This window comes from Amblyomma maculatum, chromosome 10 (assembly GCF_055883805.1).
Source record: "Amblyomma maculatum isolate TAMU_Amacu chromosome 10, ASM5588380v1, whole genome shotgun sequence".
In the NCBI taxonomy this organism is placed as follows: Eukaryota; Metazoa; Arthropoda; class Arachnida; order Ixodida; family Ixodidae; genus Amblyomma; species Amblyomma maculatum.
In genome coordinates, this window is record NC_139353.1 from 61,934,796 (window position 1) to 61,959,098 (window position 24,303).

At 43.2% G+C, this 24,303-nt stretch overlaps 2 protein-coding genes across 2 annotated transcripts; both read left to right on the plus strand.

Annotated features, from left to right (window-relative positions):
- The first annotated feature begins 1,860 nt into the window (after positions 1-1,860).
- LOC146176650 (uncharacterized) lies at positions 1,861-11,409 on the plus strand. The gene is made up of 5 exons (XM_084582902.1): positions 1,861-2,087; positions 5,610-5,672; positions 6,760-6,846; positions 10,402-10,503; positions 11,198-11,409. The coding sequence occupies exons 2-5, from the start codon at positions 5,612-5,614 to the stop codon at positions 11,206-11,208; spliced, it is 261 nt and encodes an 86-aa protein (XP_084439028.1). The 5' UTR covers positions 1,861-2,087; positions 5,610-5,611; the 3' UTR covers positions 11,209-11,409.
- Positions 11,410-11,545: 136 nt separating this feature from the next.
- On the plus strand, positions 11,546-24,043 carry LOC146176651 (uncharacterized). The gene is made up of 5 exons (XM_084582901.1): positions 11,546-11,815; positions 14,082-14,149; positions 18,643-18,732; positions 21,614-21,727; positions 23,904-24,043. The coding sequence occupies exons 1-5, from the start codon at positions 11,670-11,672 to the stop codon at positions 23,906-23,908; spliced, it is 423 nt and encodes a 140-aa protein (XP_084439027.1). The 5' UTR covers positions 11,546-11,669; the 3' UTR covers positions 23,909-24,043.
- Positions 24,044-24,303: the final 260 nt, after the last annotated feature.

The window sequence follows — 24,303 nt, forward strand, 5'->3', positions numbered from 1 at the left end:
ATACGGTTTCACGTTACCGACCATCTCAAAGAACCATGCTAAATTTGTTGCAAGGATTTAAGTATTTTTCTTCTGGACATGGTCCAAAAAAAATGGGAAGCATTTCACAATAGCCTCATGAGAAGTGTTTCAATAGAGCATGATATAATTTGTCTAGATGTGGCCCCACATCGCAAACATAAAGCTTTGAAGATAAGCACTTGTAACTTGTTTCTGATTTGATTTTGTAACTTTTGTTTTACATGTTGGATTTGCGGAGTGTATTGCTAGCAATTCATTAGGCAACCGCTTTCAGTCGCTACTGGTGATAGGCTGATTAGCGTTACAGTTGTAGGGAACTTTGAGCTTCACGGTTTCTTTCATACGCTCTGCTATTTTACCTGCTAAGGACTGTAGTATACATTTCTAGACGGGTGTCTTTATGAGTGTCAATACGCGAGGGAAGCTTAGAAGCGTAGAAGTGTAGAAGTAATAATACATTCATTCTTAGAATTCGCCGAGGGGCAGTGAAACCACTGAATGGAAGCCCTTGAAAAAAAAAAAAGCTAACCTCAATTAAATGGTAGCCCATGCTGAGACAACGATATTAACATCGCTGGATGCAGCTTTGGTTGTTGTTGTTTTTTTTTCAGTGGCATATAGCTTTAGACCACTTCACAATTTCAATGGGCGACATCTTCACGCTGCAAGTCTTTGATACTGTGCTTCGGATGCTGTTGTCAATATCGCCTTAAGCTCCTGTGAAAACGTTGAACTAAGGGCTCCAACTTCAAATAAAAGCATAAAGCAGTCGATAAATATTTCGATAAACATGGCAAGACGTGCGAAAACGAAGCAGGTCTGCACAAAGCACGCCTCGATTCCCCTCTCAGCCAGTCACTTCTTCATTGCTTCTACTGGCGGATGTGATGTTAGAGAAACCGTAGAAATTGAACGAATTAAAACTTACCTCATTGTGGCATAATATAGCGAAGCAAAAGTAAACGAAGAAAATCTTAGCTAAACAATCAAAACTTCAACTGCGCATGCACCCTTTTTTTGGCAAGTTTATTTATCCAGTTTATTTGAAGTCCGGAACCCTTATTTGCCTAAGGTTGCAGGTGCACGGCTCTTTAATTGTCCGACCTTTTTTTGCAACTGCGAAGCATTCGCAAACGCTTTGGCTTGACGGCTTTAGATCCTCTCTGTCGTCGCTTCGATAAGCGGTTTCGGAAATTTCAAAGAAAGTAATAATAAATGGTAAATTTCTGGCAAACAAACCAAAGTAGGTTTCGACTGAAGAATAACATCACGGATGCTGCCAATTTCACACGTGGACCCTTTTAGTCTAAACTGGCCAGTGTGATTGACACCCCGCCTCATTGTTTACTGTAATCGTCACAAAGCATCCACCTATCATTTTATTTCAATGAAACACAGGTGCAGAGGCCTCGAGGAATGCAGAGAACGGGGAACGTTTTACGATTTACTAATCTCCTCACTAAAGCTGAGCTTAGTTGATTTAAATGGCACTCGACAACCAACTGCAAATGTTTGAATGAATGAATGTTTGAAAATAAAACCGCGTGGTTTCAATTTCTGCACTTCTTCAATCCGTTTCTCAGTTCTTTTCCCTCCGACGTGATTGAGCACACAAGTTTGTCCCTCCTCTTCGCTTACAATGACCGCCTAGCAACAAAACATTCATGGAAAGCTGTGTCTCCCGTTTCCAAACCCGTGTGTTTTATGTCATAGTAAACCCTCGCCACGTCCGTTCTAAGGTTCGCGTTTCAAGAAAAAAACAATATAAGTCCCGTGCTGCCCTGCCACCGGATACGAACACGTCGAGATATCAGCCGAGAGAAACGCATGCAACTCCAGCTGAAAAAAGCACGCGCGCATACCGTTTTTGCGCTTATCTCATCCGTACAGTAAGAGCTGGCTCGAGTGGCTGTAAAGTGAGGAGCTAGTTTCAGTTGCACTGCGCCTGTGCACTGCCAGCTACCGGTGGCCGCAGCACGCTGAGTCGGCACAGCATTCCCAGCGCCGCGGGAACGACGTATCGCGCTTGAAACGTCAAGGTTGGCAGCAGGAAGATACGACCACAGGTAACGAAATTTTATTTTTCTTGTCGAATGTAAGCAATTCTTCGTCGCAGTTAATGCCTCACTTCACCCGAACAGATTAAACTTGTGAAAATTGCGGACCTAAATGCATTGATATGTGTTTGTGGAAAATATATATATATATTGATACAAACTATAGTCGACGACGAAGCGAAGACAATCAGTGGCTAGTGAGCGTAGACGATGAAGTGGTTGCTGGTTGGCGTAGACGATGAAGTTGGTTGCCTGGAACCGCGTTCAGACCGCTCCTCGGACCGCTCTCGGAATTCGGCAGTCTTCTAGGCTCAGGGCGTTGCCTGGACATTTGGCGCAATACCCGTTACAGTCTGGTGGAGGTGTGGGGTAAGTGTTCGGCTCGCGTAAGCGATGACCCGTTGTGCACCGTCTTGCCACTGAATTAGTACTGCACCAACCCCAACGTTGCTGGCATCAGTGTGGACGTCAGTTGCTGCGTTTTCATCAAAATGGCCTAGTATCGGGAGATTCTGTATTCGGCTGCGAAGCTCAAGGAAAGCGGCCTCTTGTTCACTTCCCCACAGGAACGGCGTGTCATCTCGAGTCAGTGTAGTTAACGGTTCCGCGATGTGCGAAAAGTCTCGTACAAAGCGTCTGTAACAGGAGCACAGACCTAAGAATCGTCGAACAGATTTCTTGTCAGTCGGGCGCGGAAAATCAAAAACGGCAGCTGTCTTTTCAGGGTCCGGGCGAACACCTTTTCCGCTGACCACGTGACCAAGGAAGCGAAGTTCCTCAAAGCGGAAGTGACATTTCTCCAATTTGATTGTCAGGTTGGCGTCTCGGAGAGGTTTTAACACAAGGCGTAACCGTTCTAGGTGTTGGTCGAAGGTGGTCGAAAATATGACGACATCGTCCAGGTAAACCAAACACGACTGCCACTTCAAACCAGACAGAACGGTATCCATCATGCGTTGGAACGTAGCCGGTGCCGAGCATAGGCCGACCGGTAGCACCTTAAACTCATACAAGCCATCGGGTGTTACAAAAGCCGTCTTCTTCCGGTCTCTCTCATCCACCTCTATTTGCCGGTACCCACTTTTTAGGTCTAGCGACGAGAAGTATCGGGCATCTCGCAGTCGATCGAGTGCGTCGTCTACGCGGGGAAGTGGGTAAACGTTCTTTTTAGTGACGAGATTAAGTTTTCTGCAATCGACACAGAACCGCACAGTGTTGTCCTTCTTTCTGACAAAAACAACCGGCGAAGCCCACGGGCTTGTAGTTGGCTGAATGACATCGTCGGCAAGCATTTCGGCGACATGTCTCTGAATTGCTGCTCGTTCCGTTGGAGAAACACGGTATGGGCGTTGGCATACGGGGCGCGTGGTCTCGTCTGTTATTATACGGTGCTTGGCGACCGGAGTTCGGCCCACTTTAGAAGACGCGGCGAAGCAGTCTGCAAAACCTGCCAAGACAGCCGAAAGCAGATCCTTCTGAGCCGGTGATAACTCGGTGTTTATTTAGACAGGTGGCAGAACGTGACGAGGTCCAGTATCGTCTTGAAGGGCTCCTTCCACAGTGCACAAATGTGGACACTCCGCGACGTCTTGGAGGAAGGAGATCACCGTGCCTTTGACGAGGTGCTGAAATTCGTTCAAAAAGTTGGTGAGCAGAACGGTAGTGCAGCCATCCCGTAGGTGGACGAGACCTCGGGCAACAATGAGATCCCTCTCAAGCAGCAGCGGGATATGACCCTTCACCATGCCCTCAAAATCATGAAATAGGTTTCTGCACGCGCATCAGGACACTGCACCGTGACATCATCCTCCACGATACGCAGAGCATGGCTACAGGGATCGCGGCTGTCGAAGCGTGCCACTGCCCGTATATATATAAATGAAGAAATGCTTCAGTATACTTTCTGAACCAGTATGAAGCATTTCTTCACTTAAATATTACTTCTAGCAACCAAGTACTTTAAATTTCGTGTTCTATATATTATACCCTGAAGAAGGATGGTCCACCGTCCGAAACTGTTAGAATAAAATAGATAATCGGGAACGTTGTATGACATCCTGTTTATATATATATATATATATATATATATATATATATATATATATATATATGAAGGCAAGAAGCCAACAGTCGGCGAGGCCAAGGAAAGCGTTGGGGATGGTACTTTATGTCTTTTTTTTAATGTTTACTTGGATAATTACAGAAATTAGTAATGTAATCGGTTTAAGGGAAAGATAATTAAACACGAGGTAGAAGAAAAAACAACATGCCGATGGTGGGAACCGAACCCACGACCTCCGAATATCGCGTCCGGTGCTCTTCCAACTGAGCTACATCGGCCGCTGTCCCCCCTGCTACTTGCTTGAGTATTTATGTTGTCTGTATACGAACCTTGAGAGTGTTCACCAGCGCCACCCTCAGCCATAGCGGCGGACGTGGAACGTCCTTTGTTACCGCCAGAGTCACGTAGAACGTGCTCAAGAGCGAGGGCGAAAGCTGTGCTAGAACCCTCTTACGCTACCTATGGCTTCAAGACTGCCAGAACCGAGATCCCCGTAAGCTACAAGCAGATCAATTAAGGGGAAATGAGGGTGCTCGTTATAATACATGAAGGAAAGAAGCCAATATATATATATATATATATATATATATATATATATATATATATATATATATATATATATATATATATATATATATATATATATATATATATATATATATATATATATATATAAAACGACGACGGGCGAAGATTTTCCCGACGTGAATGAATCTGGGCTGTTTATTAAGCTTACAAAATATTCTTTGAAGGGTTTATCATGTCAGTATGGATTGTAATGCGAAAGAATGGGAAGCTGCAGTTTCAACTCTGCATATTGCGTCATCAGGGACGTTAACCCTGACCTCCGCGATCAGCTTTCCTCTACAGGCAGGCTTGATTGCAGACCTACGCAGACCTAAATGTAAAGAGCGAAAGCAGCTGCCGTGGTGGCTCGGTGGTTAAGACGCTCATCCACTGAACCCCAGAACCCGGTCTCGATGCGACTATTTGAATCCGCTCAGATAGCCTTTAGTTTAGTGCAAAAGCACTACAGGAGGCCTTATTCAGTCACTGGTCAGTAATAGGCTCTATTACTCTCTCTGTTGGCTGGCGAACGTGACCAACATGATGTGTAGACTAGCACATTGGAGCCATTATACCGGACATAGTTTAAATTACCCGCGCGAGGCTATGTGGTTGTGACCCCATGAAACAGCTCAGCCAATTAGTGCGATGGTACAAACAAATAATACCGGTCGGAGAAGCTTCTTGCTTTGTGGAGGTGACCGTTTTTTTTTTTTTTCGCAATGATATATATCAGCCGCCATTTTCTGCGGATATAACGCAACAGATGCGGCAGATGCATTGCATTACGTTGGCATATTCGTGTAATATTCAATTTCAACGAAGACGGCAGGCAGGGCAGATTCCCATTACAACTGATTTTGATCCGCTGCTTAAACCGATGTCTTCGACTTTCTTTGCAGAGATGACTGGAAAGTGTTTCGCCTTTGGGGTTCTGCTCGCCTTAGTGGTGGCTGCAGTGTCAGGTAAGTGTGCGCTGTTTTCTTATTGAAATCATTTCACACCACTAATTTGTAACGACGGTTAAGCTTAAGAACATTTCCTTGCCTCAGCACGGTGTAGCATTAAGTGCTCCATCGGTTAATATCTCGTAGATGTATAAGGGCGGATTTGTGGTGTTGTGTAGCAGCTCGAGAAGAATTACCACTCCCATTGATCGGGTGACGAACAGGACGAAGTAAAACGAAACGCTTAGCTTTGCTGGTGGTTCTCAGACTCCAAGCTAAAGCCTGAATCTCGTGCTTGGACATTATTTGTGGGTCTGTAAGGATCCCTTCATGGCGAAGTGGTGCCACTTAAGCTTAATATCGGCAGGAAGATGTCGTTTTGTCTCTATAGCAGTACGTGTACCGAACTTCATAATATGATCATACTAAATGTTAACTTTGACCATTGCCCGGCACCATGAGCAAACGCCGGCTGGCTAATTGAGGTTGTCTGAAATATATTTAGATAATATTTTAGATATGAAAGTCAGCAAGGCCTAAATAAATACATGATGTCTAAAAAGCGGTTTTGTAGACTTCTGATAAGCACTGCACCTAGCCGAAGTAACTGCTAAAGTTAGAAGCTAAACAAAATGGTGAGTTGGGATTGATTGCAAAAGGAATTACATAAACAATCGAATAGAATGCAGCAAAGAGAAACATTTGGTCAGCGTTTTAAGTTTGGCTGAAATCATCATATGACCACTCAGAAATATTAAAATTGTAGATACGTCGTCTTGGGCTTTCTATTCCTAATGAGCACTAGGTAGATGAGGCGTTTTCTCAGCCAATTTAGATCATATGTGGTCCTAGGTCTGCCATGAAGGGTTTCATGTATGCACTTACGTTCGTTAAGCATTTTGCTTGAATTCCACGTGGCAGTGCAATATGGCTGTGACAATAGTGGCCTGCGGAATGTTTTCGAGTGAGCATTCGCTCTGAAATACAGCTGCAAAACATCTATAAACTCGCACTCAGTCAGCGGACAGCACTGCGCCAATAGTGACCGGCGCAAGTGAAGTTCGTAAACCTAGGTGGTAAGTTTATTTTGTCTTTATGCTTCCAGAGGATCCTGAGTGTCCCCAGCTGAAATGTCAAGGGGGAAACAAAGTTGCATGTTTTATTGGTGAAGAACGTTGTGAGTGCAGATGTGGTAAGTGATGTTGCCTATTTCTGTTCAGATCACACAAACTGGTCGCTTGCTGAAACGGCTGGTGTCGCAGATTATCTTTACTTTTGTGAGCACAAGAGCACAATGGTAATAAAATTTGAACTTCCGCGGCTAATGAAATTTACACAGAAAGTATCTTGCGTTCAATTCGACTCTGAAAATTACTCACTTGAACAACACTTTTTCCCACAGCTGCACAGCTGCTGAGCACGGCTGCTCAGGTCCTCTCACTAGATAAAAAAATCATTATGCTATAGAAAGTGGTCTGTTCTGATACATCGCAGTAATGAGCTGACGTGTATGCCAGTGGCGGAATAAAAAAAATACTCCCACTCCTCCTTTTTCGCAAGGCCGCTCTACGCATTCGCGCCTCTCCCCTGATTGAAAATAAACCACCAAACCCCGCTGCGCATGCGTAGTTCTTGGTCTCCGCGATCGGCGCAGCCATAGCTTATCTCGGAGGACATGTGTAGGTAATAATCGTGACAGGCGTATGCGATAGATGGCGTAGCTGTCAGGAACACACACCGTCATTTCGCTGGCGCCAAACACGTTTTCAACCAGTAGCAGACGAATGTTTAACCACTCCCAGAGGGCGCCACATTTTGTGAAAAAGGCAGATTAACATCGCCAATGACAATCACGACAATGTGACAGCATTATATATTTTAGCCAAGTTAACGCATGCCGATATACTTTGTGAAGTCCACATTAATGGCCCATTATGTTGCTGATTCAAACCTCCCTCCTTCTCAAGCAACCTGTACATGCTTAAGAGGTAGCGCTGCGAAGCCCATTTTTTATTCTGCAAAACAGGCGTTCACTTAATTTTCGCCTCTTACGTGCAAGAGCCTTTGTTCTTTTAGAGTGACATGCGCAAATGAAAGCTGATGGAGGCGACAACTTCCAAAGCACTGCTATCGGCGTTGGATGTTTACCACGTCGGACGCTAGGCAGAAGTGATGCCGAGAAACATGAATTGATGCAAATTTGTTATGAACTCGCTAACCTCTGCAGCCTCTGGGCCGCAGCGAGGCCCCAGTTTCGGCTGTGCTGTACACATTATTGCGCGGTCACTGTGTTCATGCTCCACAGTATTTCCTTTTTTCCATGTCTAGGAAATAATGAAAGAGCAGCAATAGCCAAAATATATTATTCAGCGTCAAGCGAAGCTATGTGTACGTCCTCTCACGATTGCAATTCCTGCTTGTAAACATGAATTAATATTTATTATCTCTCATTTATTGTTTGCCCTTTATATTGTGCGCGATATCACAAAGCGGTAATTGTACACGCTGGGGTACACTCTAAAAGGTTCTCTGTTATGTCGTATAAAACAGAATACGCCAGTTTTCAGCGCGTCCGCAACTCTGTTTATCTGAGTGTGGATCATCAAAAAAACGTCGCCACAAAGTCATCTTTCATTGTTACGGCATTTATCCCTGCCTTTCATGCTAAGTTTTTAGGAAGAGCTATTGTTTTTATCTGCGAAGGACAAGCGGCCAGCATTAATTTTGACCTTCTCCACGGTAAGCAAGAACTATGCGCGCAGCGCAACGTGGTGATATTTGGTTCTGGATTGTTAACAGCCCACATAAGCAGAGTGAAAGACATATTTAATGTATATTTGTCCCGGCCTTGGTAATGGTACTGGCTTCTCTACTGAACATTCGGCCTTCATGAAGCTTGGAATAACTTCATTCCAGAAACATGCGGAATAGCACGGCACTTTTTTACCCTTGTGTAAATCCGCTTTCCTCAGACTTAAAGCGCCCTGGTGGCTCAAAATTTTACCCTTGAGAAAGAGCCATTAAACACCACTTTTGCGAATTCCAGAAAAAGTTTCTCTTTCAACATCAAAAAGAACTGCTTCCAGATTTTTTATGTCTGGAGATAAGTAATGAAGTCTACAAGGGAGTCATAATGTATACATGTGCTCAGCTGAATATAAAGCTTCGAAATGCTTAGATATCACTCATGAAAATCCATTAGGCTCGCTTCTATATTTAATAACGCTAGTCCAGCTTGAAGTAGAACCCGTAGGAAAAAAAGGACTTATTCGTGCTTGTCTACAAAAGAAAGCAACAGCAAAAAAAAATGTTTAACAGGTAGCAATACAGCACTGTCTTTGCCGTTATGTACCCATCCCAAAGCTCTGGTTCACTCGCACAGTAACTTGCCATATTTCAATGTAGGTAAAAAGCAAGTGCCCCCGTGTACGCTTCGATGTCAATGTGCATCAGACAATTCCCGTTAGCCTAAATATTCGGAGCGTTTCACTACAGCGTCCTTTCTAGCCAATGTGCCTCGTCAGGACCTTAACTTCGAATATACATGATTTCTAGCACACATTTTGTTTTAAGGAGTTCAAAGGTAGTGGGAGCCATCAACTGAACGAAATATAGTTTCCTCAGAAAATCAATAGAACCTTGTGTTGGTCGGTCGGTCGGTCGGTCGGTCGGTCGGTCGGTCGGTCGGTCGGTCGGTCGGTTGGTTGGTTGGTTGGTTGGTTGGTTGGTTCATAGGAAGGGAAAGGCGCAGTATCTGTCATACTTGCTCTGTGGACACCTGAACCGCGCCGTAAGAGAAGGGATGAATGTGGGAGTGAAAGTGGATAGAGAGAAAGGGGGGCCGTAGTGGAGGGCTACGGAGTAATTTCGACCACCTGGGGATCTTTAACGTGCGCTGCCATCGCACAGCACACGGACGCCACTTCGTTTCGCCTCCATCGAAACGCAGCCGCCGAGGCCGGGATTCGATCCCGGGAACTCCGGCACAGTATTCGGGCGTCTTACCACTGCACCACTCAGCCACGAGTTCGATAAAACCTTGTGTCAAGTGAATCATAACTAGGCAATAAATTCCGTCTTCTCTGTCTTACGAGAAACTCTTTATGGCGAGTAACAATTCCTCATCTCCTTTATATGCATCGCTCATGTTTGATCCTACGATTACACTACGTAGCTACCTTGGTTCTTTACTGTTTTGTACACACGGCATAACTGTCTGCTGGTTTAATAATCCAGCGTGTGTACGAAAGGGCAAACACAGGCGAGGGAAACAGTTCCAATCGAACGGATGTCAGCTAAAATCACTTATTGCAACATACTAAATAAAATGGCGAGGCAGTGCAACAGTTTCATCCATAATTCCAAATCGAGATGTGGTGAACAACCACAAAATGCAGTTAATTCACGGGCTTCATACAAAGCAGAAAAGTATAATGTAGCAATAAAAATTTGGAACGCGAAATAGATCTTCCTCTTTACCGCTAATGAAACCAGTTTATTGTCGACATTGTTCTTGCTTCCAAACCTCGTCGTGACAGCCACATTCTACAGCACGGGCAATGCCCGGAGAGCAGTTCATTTGAATTAAGTTGAAATTTGTTGTACCAGACTCACGCGCCTTTTTGTCGCCTTACAAACAGTTCGCTACATTTTTAAAGGCTTCTTCGTTTTTCTAATCGAGTGGCAAGTACTGATTAACAGCTATTTACATCTTAAATTTATCTTTTCTGCTTTGCTTTTAATGCAGTTGACGACATTGACCCGTGCGCCTCTCTAATGAGCCGTACGTGTCCCGAGGCTTATACTCTCAGCTGCACGAGTCAAGACATCACTTGCAAGTGTAAATGCGGTAAGTACAAGAAAATTTAGTTACAGGGCCGGGCGAAGGGGAGCCACTATCCTTTTGCATGTCATCAGGCTGTTCCTTTGTCCGAGATGCTTCCATGCATTGGGTAACAGACGTAGAACTGCTGAGTCAGTAAAGAATAGGCCAAACATTTTCTCTTATGCTTGACGTTACTATTCACTGTACTGCTCCCCTTTCCGCACTTGCGCTGTGAAATAGTCCTGGTAATGAAGACGGCAACGATGAATTTACGAAATGAACTAGGTAGAATTCGGGCTGCAGCAGGTATAGTCGGAAGACTGACAGAGTAAGCCAGCTAGCACCAATTGATACAAGACTCTTGCAGGTTTGGTCAGCTCACGTGACCTGATCACTATGATGAAAGCAGCGTAAAAGTAATATCGTGTAATGTTACTTCCGAACTCGAAGTAACAGTGACCATACAGAATCTGAAGTCTTCTTTTGTGTTTCATGTATACTGGCACCGACATTTGCGGAGCTACTGCTCTACTAGCACTACTTCAGGGAATGATTTGTTTGAGAAAGCATCTTTGTGTTTAGGCTTCTATAAAAACGTCCTAAGCATGTTGTCAACAACAGCCGCTTTACTTTTTTTGCTTTATTTTATGTCGCAAAAACACTGAACGTGAAGCAAAGCTCACACAATACCTGCGATTGCCTTTTTTTTTCTTTTCAGTTCTGAAGTAAAGAAGAGCTCCAGGATGATGCCTCATGGGCCTGCAGTTACTCGCTAAAGGTTATTTCACTAAGCCGTCATCTGTGCAGCCGCAACAAGTGATATTTTAAAACTGCCGGCACCTTTTGGAAGACATTGAAGTAACGAGCGCTATCTCATTGGTTTACTAAGAATATATACGAACAAAATAAAATTAGTTGCACAAATGCTGAGTAGGAAGTGAAACGTTTATTTTCCATACGATAAACACACTAACGTGCTGCCTAGCGCAGACATTACGAAACGTGATTGATGTATACTATGCATAGCCGCCGTCTGCCACCGTTGTGGCATTGAAGGGCGCGTAGCTTGTTACTGCTGCAGTCGCCCCCTGACCCGCGACGATTGCCCCGTCAGGCAAGCCCAGCCACGTAACCATTTCTGCGGTTCTTCTTGGTAATGGCCTCCATCTTCATATGGTTTCCGCAGACCGATGGACCACGTAGTCACTCTCATGTTTCCGACTACAGCTTCTCACCACCACCTGCCTAGAGTTCTCCACGCCACTTTTCGTCTCCAAGGCCACATCGGCGGTCTGTATCATCTGTGCCGGAAAACTAGTCAGCGCGGCCGCTGGAGGTGAGGCTGCTGGAGACTAGGCGCTGCTTGTAGAAATTCCTCGATTTGTTATAGCGTTAAAGAACACTGTTTATGTGCTTGTCGATGCTGTGGAGATAGTAGCTTTAGTGGATACGGGGCCATTCATTTCTATTATGTGTTTATCGTTTAAGAAGCGCTTAGGTCGCACATTTATGTTTATATGCATGGGACACGAATGTGAAATTTCATGGTGCGCGTAGTGAGTTGTTGTGCATTTTGGAAATGTGCAGTGCTAGAATCTGTCAGGTATCCGTGTTCACGTTACGGGTGTGACAATATTCTTCAATATGACATTGAAAACATGCAGGAAAGGTGTCGTAAATGGCTGATGGTATTAAACGCTAACAAAACTGCCTCGTTTCGTTCCACAGACGGAACATCTACCCTAGCCAAAATTAACCCCTGAATAGTTCCTGTGCCTCACTCCTAGTAGCGTGAGCAACTTCTTGAAATCTCGAGTACCCTAACTGATCTACTCACATAACGCGGATAATTAACAACTTTAACAAAACACTCCACTAAATTCCTCGTAATACACGCCTAGCTTCATGAAAGGTTCAAATACTAGCGCACAAACAATTAACTCGGCAGAGGTTAGAGTACACATCTGCCACCTGGGACCCCCGCCGAACTGAATCTACCCAACACCCCGGAGCGTGCTTCAAAACCACGTCGTTCGTTTCCTATACTGAAATTACTTGCGGTCATCAGTGTTGCTTCCCTCAACAATAATGCATGCCTACCTAACCTTCAGAAACACCATACGCCGTATAGTTGCACGGCTGTGTCCGTATCGTAAAATGTATCACACTTTATATAATGACTATCCAGTCTAGCCTTCTCGTCTTTCTTCAGCCAGCGCAAGCCGCCACAAGGCTGTTTACACATATCCTGCTTGCCCTGTGACTCATCTTCATAACTTCTTTATCCAAACAGCTCGTGACTGGAACAGTCTCCACACAAGAGGATTGTCTCATACAAGCCTAGACCATTTCAACAAAGACACTGAATCAATGTTCTGTTAACACCAGGTTGTTAGCCAGTCCCTGATGTAAAGCCCACTCCCAGGAACTCTTGAGGTATCTGAATCAATTAAAAAACTAAAGTACACTAAAATATATAAATATGCGTTGAGCATGTCCGAACTGCGTAAATATTTGTGGTCATTGACTAGGTTGATGCGGCTAAACATATTGTATGTGCTCATTTGGGTGTACCACAGGCCGGTTATCTAATGCTACGCTTAGGGTAGGCCTGCTGGCCCTGCATTCTTCACCTCTCCTTTTAATGCGCCCATTTACTGCCATAAACTATGCACCACTGAAAACACTCAATCTTATCCGCATGACATAAAGCTATATGAAAAATGGCACTGGATCGACGCTGAGCAAAACTGAAAATAAATAAAAATATTCGTTCAGCAAAATCCTGTGTCTTTCCAGGTGCTACTGTATCTACTTTCGAATTGGATACATAAGCCATTGATTTCCGATTTATTATGAACAATACTGCCTTTTCAGAACGTGAATTGCACATTTTTTATTCAAAATAAACTGCTCACCACCGAGAACAATGGATATGCGAACAATACAAAGCATATATAGAAGATATATATAAGATATTTATGTATATCTTTTGTTGCTGGCTCAGCCTTCAACCCTTTTGTACACAAGCGGCATCCGGCACTGTTGCCGGAAAATAAAATCAGGAACACCTGCACAACCATGCTGCTATGAACTCGTCTGAGCCAGCTATAAAAGGGTTGGAGGACGAAATTCCAGCTGCTCTCTTCCAGTTGTCATTCATTCCGCACCACCAGAACTTTTCAACCTCTTAACAAGTGCAGGCAAGTGGTTTTTATGTACACCGAGGTTGGCGACTAATGCCCCGTGGATGCTCACTATATTTTATTTCTTCAAGACTTAGCTGAACCTTTTATTGTGCACAATACCGTCACAGCATTTAGTGTGCACAGAAGGATAACTTTAGTGAGCTTCAATGTTTTTTTTTTTTCTGAAGATTCATTACAATTAGAACTGTCCTTACACAAGACGATGTTATTAGTAAGGCAAACAAACATTTTTCTATTCAAGTTAACAATATTTTATTTTGAACTGGAAACTCGTTTCAATAAATCAAATATTAAATTATTTAGGTGATGATAAACAGATTCATTTGATGTTTATAACGAAGTGTGTTGTACTCCTGGCTCTGTAACTCATATACACATATCATTCGTATGCAGTGTCATGAAAGTGAACTACTTTGGCTTTGGATTTTCTATGGTTATACTTCTCATCACCGCAATTTCAAGTAAGTATACCTCCAGTAAAGAAAAGTAATTTTATTGAAGTAAGTTTATTGCGAAAATAAAGCAAACGTTTGCGCCAAGTGAGCTTTCATAGAGTGGCAGATACCCCATAAAACCCCGGCCCTCAGTTACCAGCGGCTGCAGAACAACTGACCACGGCGGCGGTCAGACCCGTGACGCAGCAGGGGGTGCTAAGAATTCGTGGCTCCGCTGGACAGGCCGCCATTGGAAACTGACCCTGGCAACATTTAACGCTAGAACCCTAGCTAGTGAAGCTAGTTTAGCAGTGCTGTTAGAGGAACTAGAGGATATGAAATGGGATATCAAGGGCTTAGTGAGGTTAGCAGGCCGAATGAGGCGTATACTGTATTGAATGATGGGCATGCACTGTGCTATCGAGGTCTACCAGAGAAGCGAGAACTAGGAGCAGGTTTTCTTGTCAAATAAGTACATAGCGGGTAATATAGATGAATTCTATAGTATTAATGAGAGGGTGACAGGCATCGTAATTAGGCTTAATAAGCGATATAAACTGAAGGTTGTACAGGCCTATGCACCTACATGTAGTTATGATGACCAGGCAATTGAAAACTTCTACGAAGATGTAGAATCGGCAATGCGAAAAGTAAAGACGCAGTATACTGTACTAATGGGCGACATCAACGCCAAGGTAGGGAAAAAACAGGCAGGAGACCAGGCAGTATATACGTGACTATGACATTGGTTCTAGGAATAGCAGGGGGGAGTTACTAGCTGAGTTTGCAGAGCGCAATAACTTAAGAATCATGAATACTTTCTTCAGCAAACGGAAGAACCGGAAATGGACATGGAAAAGTCCTAAAGGGGAGACTAAAAATGAAATTGACTTCATAATGTGTCCAACCCCAGCCATTATGCAAGATGTAGAGGTAATCAGAAAAGTGCGATGCAGTGACCACAGGATGGTGAGGTCCCGAATTAGCCTAAATATGAAGAAGGAACGCAACAGATTAGTAAGAAAGAAACCCATCAACGAATTAGCGGTGAGGGGCAGGGCAGAAGAATTCAGGATCTCGCTACAGAATAGATATTCAGCTCTAACCGAGGATGGCGACATTACCCTAGAAGCAATGAACAATAATTTCAGAGATATCATTACTGAGTGTGCGGTAGAAGTAGGCGGTAGGATAGTTAGAGAGGATAGCGGTAAGTTGTCTAAGGAGACGAAAGATTTGATTAAGAAACGCCAGAGTATGAAAGCTTCCAATCGAACAGACCAGATCAAATTGGCCGAGATATCAAAGCTAATCGATAAGCGCAAGGTGGCCGATACAAGGAAGTATAACATGGAGAAAATTGAGCATGCTGTAAAGAACGGGAGAAGCCTGAAAGCGGTAAAGAAGAAATTAGGCATAGGCAAAAACCAGATTTATGCGATAAGGGACAAGGCGGGCAACGTCATCACGAATATGGACAAGACAGTCATAGTAGCCGAGCAGTTCTATACAGATATCTACAGTAGCCAAAGTAGTCAGGACCGTAACGAGATTGGCGGTAGGGAAAAACAGTCAGAGGTTCCACCAGTGACGAATGACGAGGTCAAGTAAGCATTAGAATCTATGAAAAGGGGGAAATCAGCTGGAGAGGCTCAGATAACAACAGATTTGCTGAAGGACGGGGCGGATATCGTGCTAGAAATACTGGCCACCCTGTATATGCACTGTCTTGTGTCATTGACGGTACCGGAACCATGGAAGAATGCAAACATTATCCTCATTCATAAGAAAGGGGACACCAAGGACCTTAAAAATTACAGACCAATCAGCTTACTGTCTGTTACGTTTAAGGTATTTACTAAGGTAATCGCTAATAGAATCAGGACAACCTTAGACTGCAATCAAGCAAAGGATCAAGCAAGTTTTCGGAAACGGTACTCTACTATCAATCATATCCATACCGTCAATCAGGTGATAGAAAAATGCTCAGAATATAACCAGCCCTTATACATAGCATTCATTGATTACGAAAAAGCATTTGTTTCAGTTGAAACCTTGGCGATGATGCAGGCATTGCGAAATCAGGGGGTAGACGAGCCGTACGTGAAAGTGCTGGAACATATATATAGTGGCTGCACAGCAACCATAGTTCTTCAAAAGAAAGTAACAAAATTCCCATAAAGAAAGGTGTTAGGCAAGGAGACACAGTCTCTCCAATACTATTCACAGCTTGCTTGGAGGAAGTATTCAGAGACTTGGAATGGGAGCAATTAGGGATAAGGGTAGATGGAGAATACCTCAGTAGTCTGCGATTTGCTGATAACATTGCCTTGCTAAGCAACTCGGGGGATGAACTGCCAATAACGATTGATGAAAGTAAAAATGTAGGCGTGAAAATCAATATGCAGAAGACTAAGGTAATGTTCAACAGCCTCAGGAAGGAACAGCAGTTTACATTAGGTAGCGAAGTACTGGAAGTAGTAGGCGAATATGTCTACTTAGGACATGTAGTAACCGCAAATCCGGACCATGAAAAGGAAATAACAAGATGAATAAGATTGGGATGGAGCGCCTTTGGCAAGCACTCGCAGATTATGACTAGCAGCTTACCGGTGTCGCTCAAGAGGAAAGTACACCACAGTTGCATCTTACCTGTACTCACCTATGGGGCTGAAACGTGGAGGCTAACCAAGAGAGTTCTACTTAAGTTGAGGACAACCCAGAGGGCTATGGAACGAAAAATGGTAGGGGTAACATTAAGAGATAGCGTGCAGAGTGGGTCAAAGAAATAACTCAAGTTACCGACGTTCTAGTGGAAATTAAGAAGAAATGGGCATGGGCAGGACATGTAGTGCGAAGAGAGGATAACCGATGGTCGCTTAGGGTAACAAATTGGATTCCAATGGAAGGAAAGCGCAGCAGGGGGAGGAAGAAAGTAAGGTGGGTGGATGAGGTTAAGAAGTTCGGAGGGTTCAAGTGGATGCAGCTAGCACAGAACCGGGTAAGTGGAGAAATATGGGAGAGGCCTTCGCCCTGCAGTTGGTATAGTCTGGATGATGATGATGATGATGATGGTGGTGGTGGTGATGCTGATGATGGTGATGATGATGATGGTGGTGGTGGTGGTGGTGGTGGTGGTGGTGGTGGTACAATAATGCTACAGATGCGTAGACCACTCTCTTCTAATTTCCTAGAATATTTTCCTGCAGTAAAAAAAAAAGAGAAAAAGAGTTGCTGAAGTGGAGGGAGACCACGACGCATAGCAGATTTCGCCTCATCGCAGTTTAGTGGTCCTAACTGCCCCTCAGAATCCTTTACCTAAATGAAATGCACAACGGCGCTGATGAAGCTTCATGAAGGCGATGACCTTCAAAACTTGATGAAGACAACAATATTCGCTGCGCAGTGCGAGATTTCAAGGTCGATTGTTCGGAAGCAAGAGTTTCGGAATTTTTGGATTTTTGCAACCAAGATATTTGGAAGACGTTTGGAACCAAGATGGAGATTTGGCATGAGAGAGGTGAAGCTTCCGCTTGAAGCTATTCTAAGTTCATTGCATAAATGCTGACAGTTTTTTAGTGAGAGTCGTTGAATGTTTTGCTCTTTTATGCCGTAATTTCGAATGCCTTAGGTAATTTGTTTTCAGTGACCGGCCTGACTACATGCATGTTAAATCCTTACATGCATGTACTTACACGTACTTACAACGTTAACCTAATTGGCATGCACTCTCTCTGGCACATAATTACTGTTGGAGGAACAGTATTTTGCCAATGTTTTCGGTCATCGGTACTGCAGGCTCCATGGGCTCTTCACGCTTACACATAGGCAGCTGAAATACTATATCTTGAACTTGTTTCGCGCAAGGTCAGAAATGAGATGCATAAATATAACCAAGTGTATCTTATCGCCAGCCAGGCTAATATTTCCTTTCTATATGCTCAGTTGCTCATTCAAGTAGTTTTATTGACATTAGTAATGCTCTGTGCATATGCGTCCAGGTGAAGATGGATAGATGGTAGGACATGAACGTTACACACAACAGAACAGAACTGATTAACTGGAATCTTTAGGCGTATTCTCAGGTATCTGCTACTTGTTGGCCTCGTGCAGCGGTCAATATTGTATTTTATCAGAAATAATGTTAAAGAGTGCTTAGAACAGCACCTGTCAAAAGCTAAGAGTGATTCTCATGACTTCGTAGATAATCCGCTTGGACCTGACAACAGGATGGCGTAACTGAATAATTATATAATTTAAGAAAAATGATTTTATGTAGTATGACATCATTTGTCGAAGACTGAAGCGGTTCAGCACGGATTAACTGGGTTAACTGCACTTCACAAGAATTGGTAAATGCTTGCCTGATGGCCTTTATTTCATGGGCATCTACAGCTTCTATCTAAATTTCTCGACTGAAGCGGCGGCGAGTGAAATGATGGCATGCACAACAGATACAGATAACACACTTGTATCCGGCTCCAGAAAAGTTAATTCAATCATTCTTATTTCCATTTTAGCCGACGCCGACTCCTGTTCATGGAGAGAATGTACCGGTGGGGATAACCCAACTTGCTTGGAAAAAGATGGGCGATGCTATTGCAAGTGTGGTAAGATTTTCTGCTATGAAACATTGTTAACTACGCACACATATGCACGCGAGACATACCCTAGGCAGCTCAGGCTCATGTCTTAATTTCGCTATCAGTGACGTTACCCGTAACTGACGGAAAAATTATTCAGCTGTGTACTATCACAATGAATCTACTGGCCTCCATCCGTTAATGGAGCGCCATTGCTCACAATAAGTAGCAAATTCTTGTTCCGCCTGTTTATTAATTATTTTTTAGTATAAAAGATTCACCATACCGCAACAGAGTAGAAAACCTACTTAATAAGGCATGTGAAGGTAGAGTGCAACAAGTTATAGACGTCTTCTAACTGTACGCGGCACGCCCTCTCCGGCCACAAATTCCTACTGGCCTAAATAATTTCATGTTCATTCAAGAAAGACTGTATAACCCTGAAATCATGTTTTGATTTTTTTTTTAGTTTGCGCCAGAAAATACAACCCAGATATGGCCCTGTAGTTGTGAATTTTTAAGATCGCCCTTTCTGGGCACAGGGATCACTCTTGAAAGTTTCATGGAGATCAAAATTTTATATGTAGCAGTGGTAGTATTCATTGTGCAGAGAAGCACATCCTTCCAGATCCTATAATTTCTAGAATGCCCTTCATGCGATTGCCAACTATTCAACTGAAGTTATTTCTTAGTGATAGCAAAAGTTCCGCAAATCAATGTCGCTGTTATCTTTCAGGAACGCCAACCTTGAGATTACGACATTATGTATGCGTGTCGATGAGGAAGCATTGAAAACTTACCGGCAGCGAAAGACGAGAAAAGCAAGTTACAACGATAGGAGAGACGCAGTCTGCGCGCCCAAACTTTCGCTCGGTTGCTTCTCTCATCTAACAAGGTTTATAACAATGTAGCTCATTTACAAGCGACTGCGTCTAAGCCAACTCCTTTTTCTGGAGTCGTAAAACGTCTTCTGATTACGGTACATTTGACTAACCGAAGCTAAGTCGTGGTTCTATGCATTCCCACTCTAAATTCATTTCTTACAGCTTCATTTGCAGAGTACCACCTGTATCACTATCTTTTCGTGTGTTACTTTCAGCACATCTTTGTAACCATTTGAGGTAATAATTGCAATTTTTATACCTCAGAACTTTTCTTGCTAGCTTAAAAGAAATAGAAAATCGCAAAGGGGCTGCAATACAACAGATAATTTGTTAAAATGATAATAATAATAATTTGACAATAATAAAACGAATGTTGGGTACTGTACCAAAAGAACGACGACAACAATTTTCCCCACTTGGCCTTCAAATTCAAGCCGAAGCGGCTCAATAAAGCTAATATGCGGTTTGTTGAATTTGACTCTGAAACCTATTCAGATATAGTTTCGTAGCCACATATACAGACAAATTTTTCACATAAAAGAAATTAAGGTGCGGTTCAAGATGACAGAATGGCAGTTTGGGTGAGTTGGTTATGCATATTTTTTGTAGAAACCAGCTCAAAGACACAGGACGGAGCAGAAGACACGGGACAGAGCGCCGTGTGTGTCTTTTTCTTCTGCTCCGTCCCGTTTCTTCGCGCTGGTTTATACAAAAAATTGCTTTAATATATGCTTACCATCAAAACCAAACGTTATATTAGATTAACTTGCGAAAAGTGGAAGACAAAAATAAAAAGAAAAAGTATGCTAGAATATTAAATAATCAACTTGGACTTTGTTGTCTGAAAGGAGATTGAAGACGTTTGAAAATTATCACCCGTGTTTGAGTTAAAAAAGCCTAATGACACGGTACAAAATATGCTATTTTCCTAGCGCGTACGGCTAAAGGTTTTGGATTTTTATAATCACAGCTCTAAACGGAGCTAGGGTTACAAGTCTACACTGAAGGTAAGCGAAAAGAAGGCACGTCAAGGAAGCTAAATAAGGATATATCATCCGTATACTTGCGGTTGGGTGCAACGCTCTTAAATGTTCTCTTAAGAACAGCATCAATGCGTTTTTGAAGATACAGTACACAGTTTCCAACTAGCGTTGTATAGTAGCGTACACAGCTGTAGGCGAGCGCGAAGGTTACCGTAGTAGGAGCAAAAAAAGAAGCAAAACATTTCTTATTGAACAAAAGCAGTGAAAAGCTACAACGCTTACCGTAGGCATGGGGGATTTGAGTGCACCAGGCGATATCCTTGTAAAAATAAAGTCCTAGTGATTTCAATGAGTTCGCCTTCACCTTGCATCGCTACACAATCATAGCGCTAAGCTGCGCATCCTATCGCAGAAATTAGATGATCATTGACGCAGTAAATGTATGACCGAAAATAATTTGCCGCTAGTAACGACAGCGCGGATTTTACGAGAAACGTTTGGGAAAACAAAGAGGATCGCGAAATGCTGACAAGAAGCAAAGTACCACTTTTACTCCTTGAGAGTCCACTATAGAGTCCTAGCCTAGCTTGAGCTGTTCTGCCTGGTGATGAACCAACTATCCTGAGAAGTGTGGGCAAGCAAAAGCGATCCACGCCAAATGGCGGAAAGTTGCGTTCAGAGTATACTTGCGAGAGACCGAAACCAACTTTGAAGCAACGTCAACGTTCCCTTCGTGGTAGGTTTTACGGCACTAACGATGCCTGGAGGTACTAATGCTGTACAGCTCACTAGTCTATCAGCTCAAAAGGTGATCGGAAAGCGCCGCTATTGGAAGTGCAACTTTCAAGTGCACAACATGTGGTTCAATATATCGACCAGACAGCGAAGTAGGTGTTCGCTAGACTAATACTTTGCAACTTATACTTTTGCACGGTATCCGCAATGGAAATATAGTAAATAATCTAAAATATCGCGGCCCCATATAACTCACCTCGATTGTGTAGTTTTTCATAGCCCATTATTTGTCCTTCTTTTTTTCAGCTCCTTTAGGACAAAGCTGCGCATCAGTCTGGGCAGAGAAATGCGGGGGCTCTAGCTTTTGGCCCACCGATGCCAACTGTGGCATTGGAAACAGGGAATGCTTCTGCAAATGCTGTGAGTGCTAAATGAGTATCTGCTTACAGCATAGGTTTTAAAACTCAGGCAACGCACACGGAAGCGTTGAATATCTGCCAGAACCAAGCTCTTATCTCTGCGCCACTACGATGTAACTGATATAAACTTACGGATGGAGCTTTAAGCTGCTAAGTGGCTTGGAAACCGAATGTCTTACAGTGAGATTTGATGTCAACCGTTCAATTCCTGCAGCAAGCCTCCCTCCAGATTGACTAGCCGCTATATGCATAGGTTCGTTGTATGACGCTGAACGACGAAAGGAAGAATCACAGGTGTCAAACTAGGGTCGGTAAAGGGCCCACTGTGACAGGTGCATACGCATACAAAGATGACTTGCTGATATCTCCGTCGCGTGCTAACCTGCAAACTTCACCAAGAAACGTGTACTATCTGTAAAGGCATCGTAAGACAACCGTCACATTTTGATACTTTACCCGTCGCGCTGGCTCAGTGGTTAGGACGCTCGCGTAATTTTTGAGCCGGAGGTCTTGAGTAGAACCTGGTCACGGCGATGTTATTTCAATTGAGGGAGACCTTAAAAGGCGTTGGCGTGCAGTTGTATATGAGCCGAAAGTTCAGCAGGCAGTCAAATTATACCATACCTCAGCATTATGACACCTCTTTAAAGCAATAGCTCTACTCAGTTCAAACGTGGAGCGTCAGAAGACTGCGTCCATTTCACCACAAGCTCAGTCTTAATATCGAACCCTCATGTCAAGTCACAGCAACACAAATGTTATATTATGTGGCTTATGCACAGTATAATAGTATAATGCACAGTATAATAGCATCGCACGTGTTACATGATTGGATAGCTTCTGTCGAATAGAACTGAGCTAACTAATTACGCGTCATTATAGCATGCGTACGTAGTTAAGCCAGTTAAGCCATAAAAAAGTATTCATAATATGATATTTCCGATGTGCCATTAACGACCACAATGCAACGGTTGATTTTTGTTGCGCGCAGAGTGGCGAGGAACTGAACAAATTTTGATATCTGCAATTTCGACGTTATCCTCCGACAGGTGAACGACAAAACGTGCAGAATACTTACGTCTAAATATAAGCTCAATTTTCAGGTATGAAAATCCCGCAGGTGTAAAAATGAGGAGGACGTTAAGATTCGGCCTTGAAAGTAGAAGCAATTAATTTCTTCAGTTATTTATCACTCCATGAAGTTTGAATAACGTTTTGTATACAAATTACGTACATTTTATACTGTAACACCAGCACACATCCCCAGAACACATCAGTAAGCCATATGCACGTTTCCTAGGGGCCACTATACCGCTCTCACATGACCACTTAATGGGGCTATAACCCCACTATATTTTACTACTTACTGTTGACGAAAATAAAGTTTATCCTCCTCCTCCTCTAACATTGTCAGTACCAACGACCCTTTGCAGTATATGCGCTGTGTGCCCACCTGTGAAGCAAAGGTATTTCAATTGAACCCCAATGGGCGCAACTGTTATCAACTGAATTATTTTCATTATCTGATCCACTCCTAAGAGGCACCCCCCTCGCTGAATTTGGCATCATTCGATTGGTTTGGTTTGTGGGGTTTAACGTCCCAAAGCGACTCAAGCTATGAGAGACGCCGTAGTGGAGGAGTCCGGAAATTTCGACCACCTGGGGTTCTTTAACGTGCACTGACATCGCACAGCACACGGGCGCCTTGCTTTTCGCCTCCATCGAAAAGCTGCCGCCGAGGCCAGGAGGCATCATTCGAACCCTGCCAAACTGTTAGGTTTATTTTAATATGGCGTGTTTGAACTTCCCGTGCAAGGTCATGCTTGTGTGACGTAATAAAGCTCCCTACCACACAAGATGTTTCCCGAGCTGTCTTCCGCGTCAGCGGTGGCTTTTCGGTGGCGCGATCGGTATATGCTAGCGTTTAAAACCAACATTATATGTACAAAAATGAACCATTCATTGCGCCTATTTTCTATGGGCTAGCATTATAGGTTCATAAATGCGTAAGTGAATGGTACCATAGATATATATTATGCATTCTTGTAGTGTTTACAGTGTGCGTTATTGTTCTTTTACTTATCACATCCCCAGAATGTATCACTCTGTACGCACTTCTTTCAGCCAAATTTACTATGTATCAAAGCAAATTTCGTGTTGTTTTTTTTTTTTTTCAGATTGACCCCGCATTATTATGTCGCTGAACAGTGGCCGATACCTTCACCTTTCAACGTATGTTTTCTGTTAGAGGACATCCTAGACCAAGTGTTTCAGCAGACATGTCGGAATGGGGATAGAGAACGAATAAAACCTATTCACCTGCTGTACTGTGCGTAAGCTATAAAGGCTTTTGGATGCCAAAAAACAAGGTGTAAACTATATTGATCATTATTCATATTTCAATCTTATTCTGAAAACTTTTATTTTAAATAAAGCCGTACGTATATACAGCTCAAGCTGGATATTAGAAAAAACCATAAAAGGACCCTTTCTACAATTAAAAACTTTCGTGGTCAAAACTTTATTCATTTTTACCATATTTGTGCGATGGAAGTTTCTCCTACACCTGAATATGCA

Excerpts from the sequence above, each read along its gene's own strand:
- LOC146176650 (XM_084582902.1), top strand. The coding sequence starts at position 5,612 with ATGACTGGAAAGTGTTTCGCCTTTGGGGTTCTGCTCGCCTTAGTGGTG. Across the intron at positions 5,673-6,759 it reads AGTGGTGGCTGCAGTGTCAG|AGGATCCTGAGTGTCCCCAG; the intron begins GTAAGTGTGCGC and ends TTATGCTTCCAG. Across the intron at positions 6,847-10,401 it reads ACGTTGTGAGTGCAGATGTG|TTGACGACATTGACCCGTGC; the intron begins GTAAGTGATGTT and ends CTTTTAATGCAG.
- LOC146176651 (XM_084582901.1), top strand. The coding sequence starts at position 11,670 with ATGGACCACGTAGTCACTCTCATGTTTCCGACTACAGCTTCTCACCAC. Across the intron at positions 14,150-18,642 it reads TCTCATCACCGCAATTTCAA|CCGACGCCGACTCCTGTTCA; the intron begins GTAAGTATACCT and ends TTTCCATTTTAG. Across the intron at positions 18,733-21,613 it reads GCGATGCTATTGCAAGTGTG|CTCCTTTAGGACAAAGCTGC; the intron begins GTAAGATTTTCT and ends TCTTTTTTTCAG.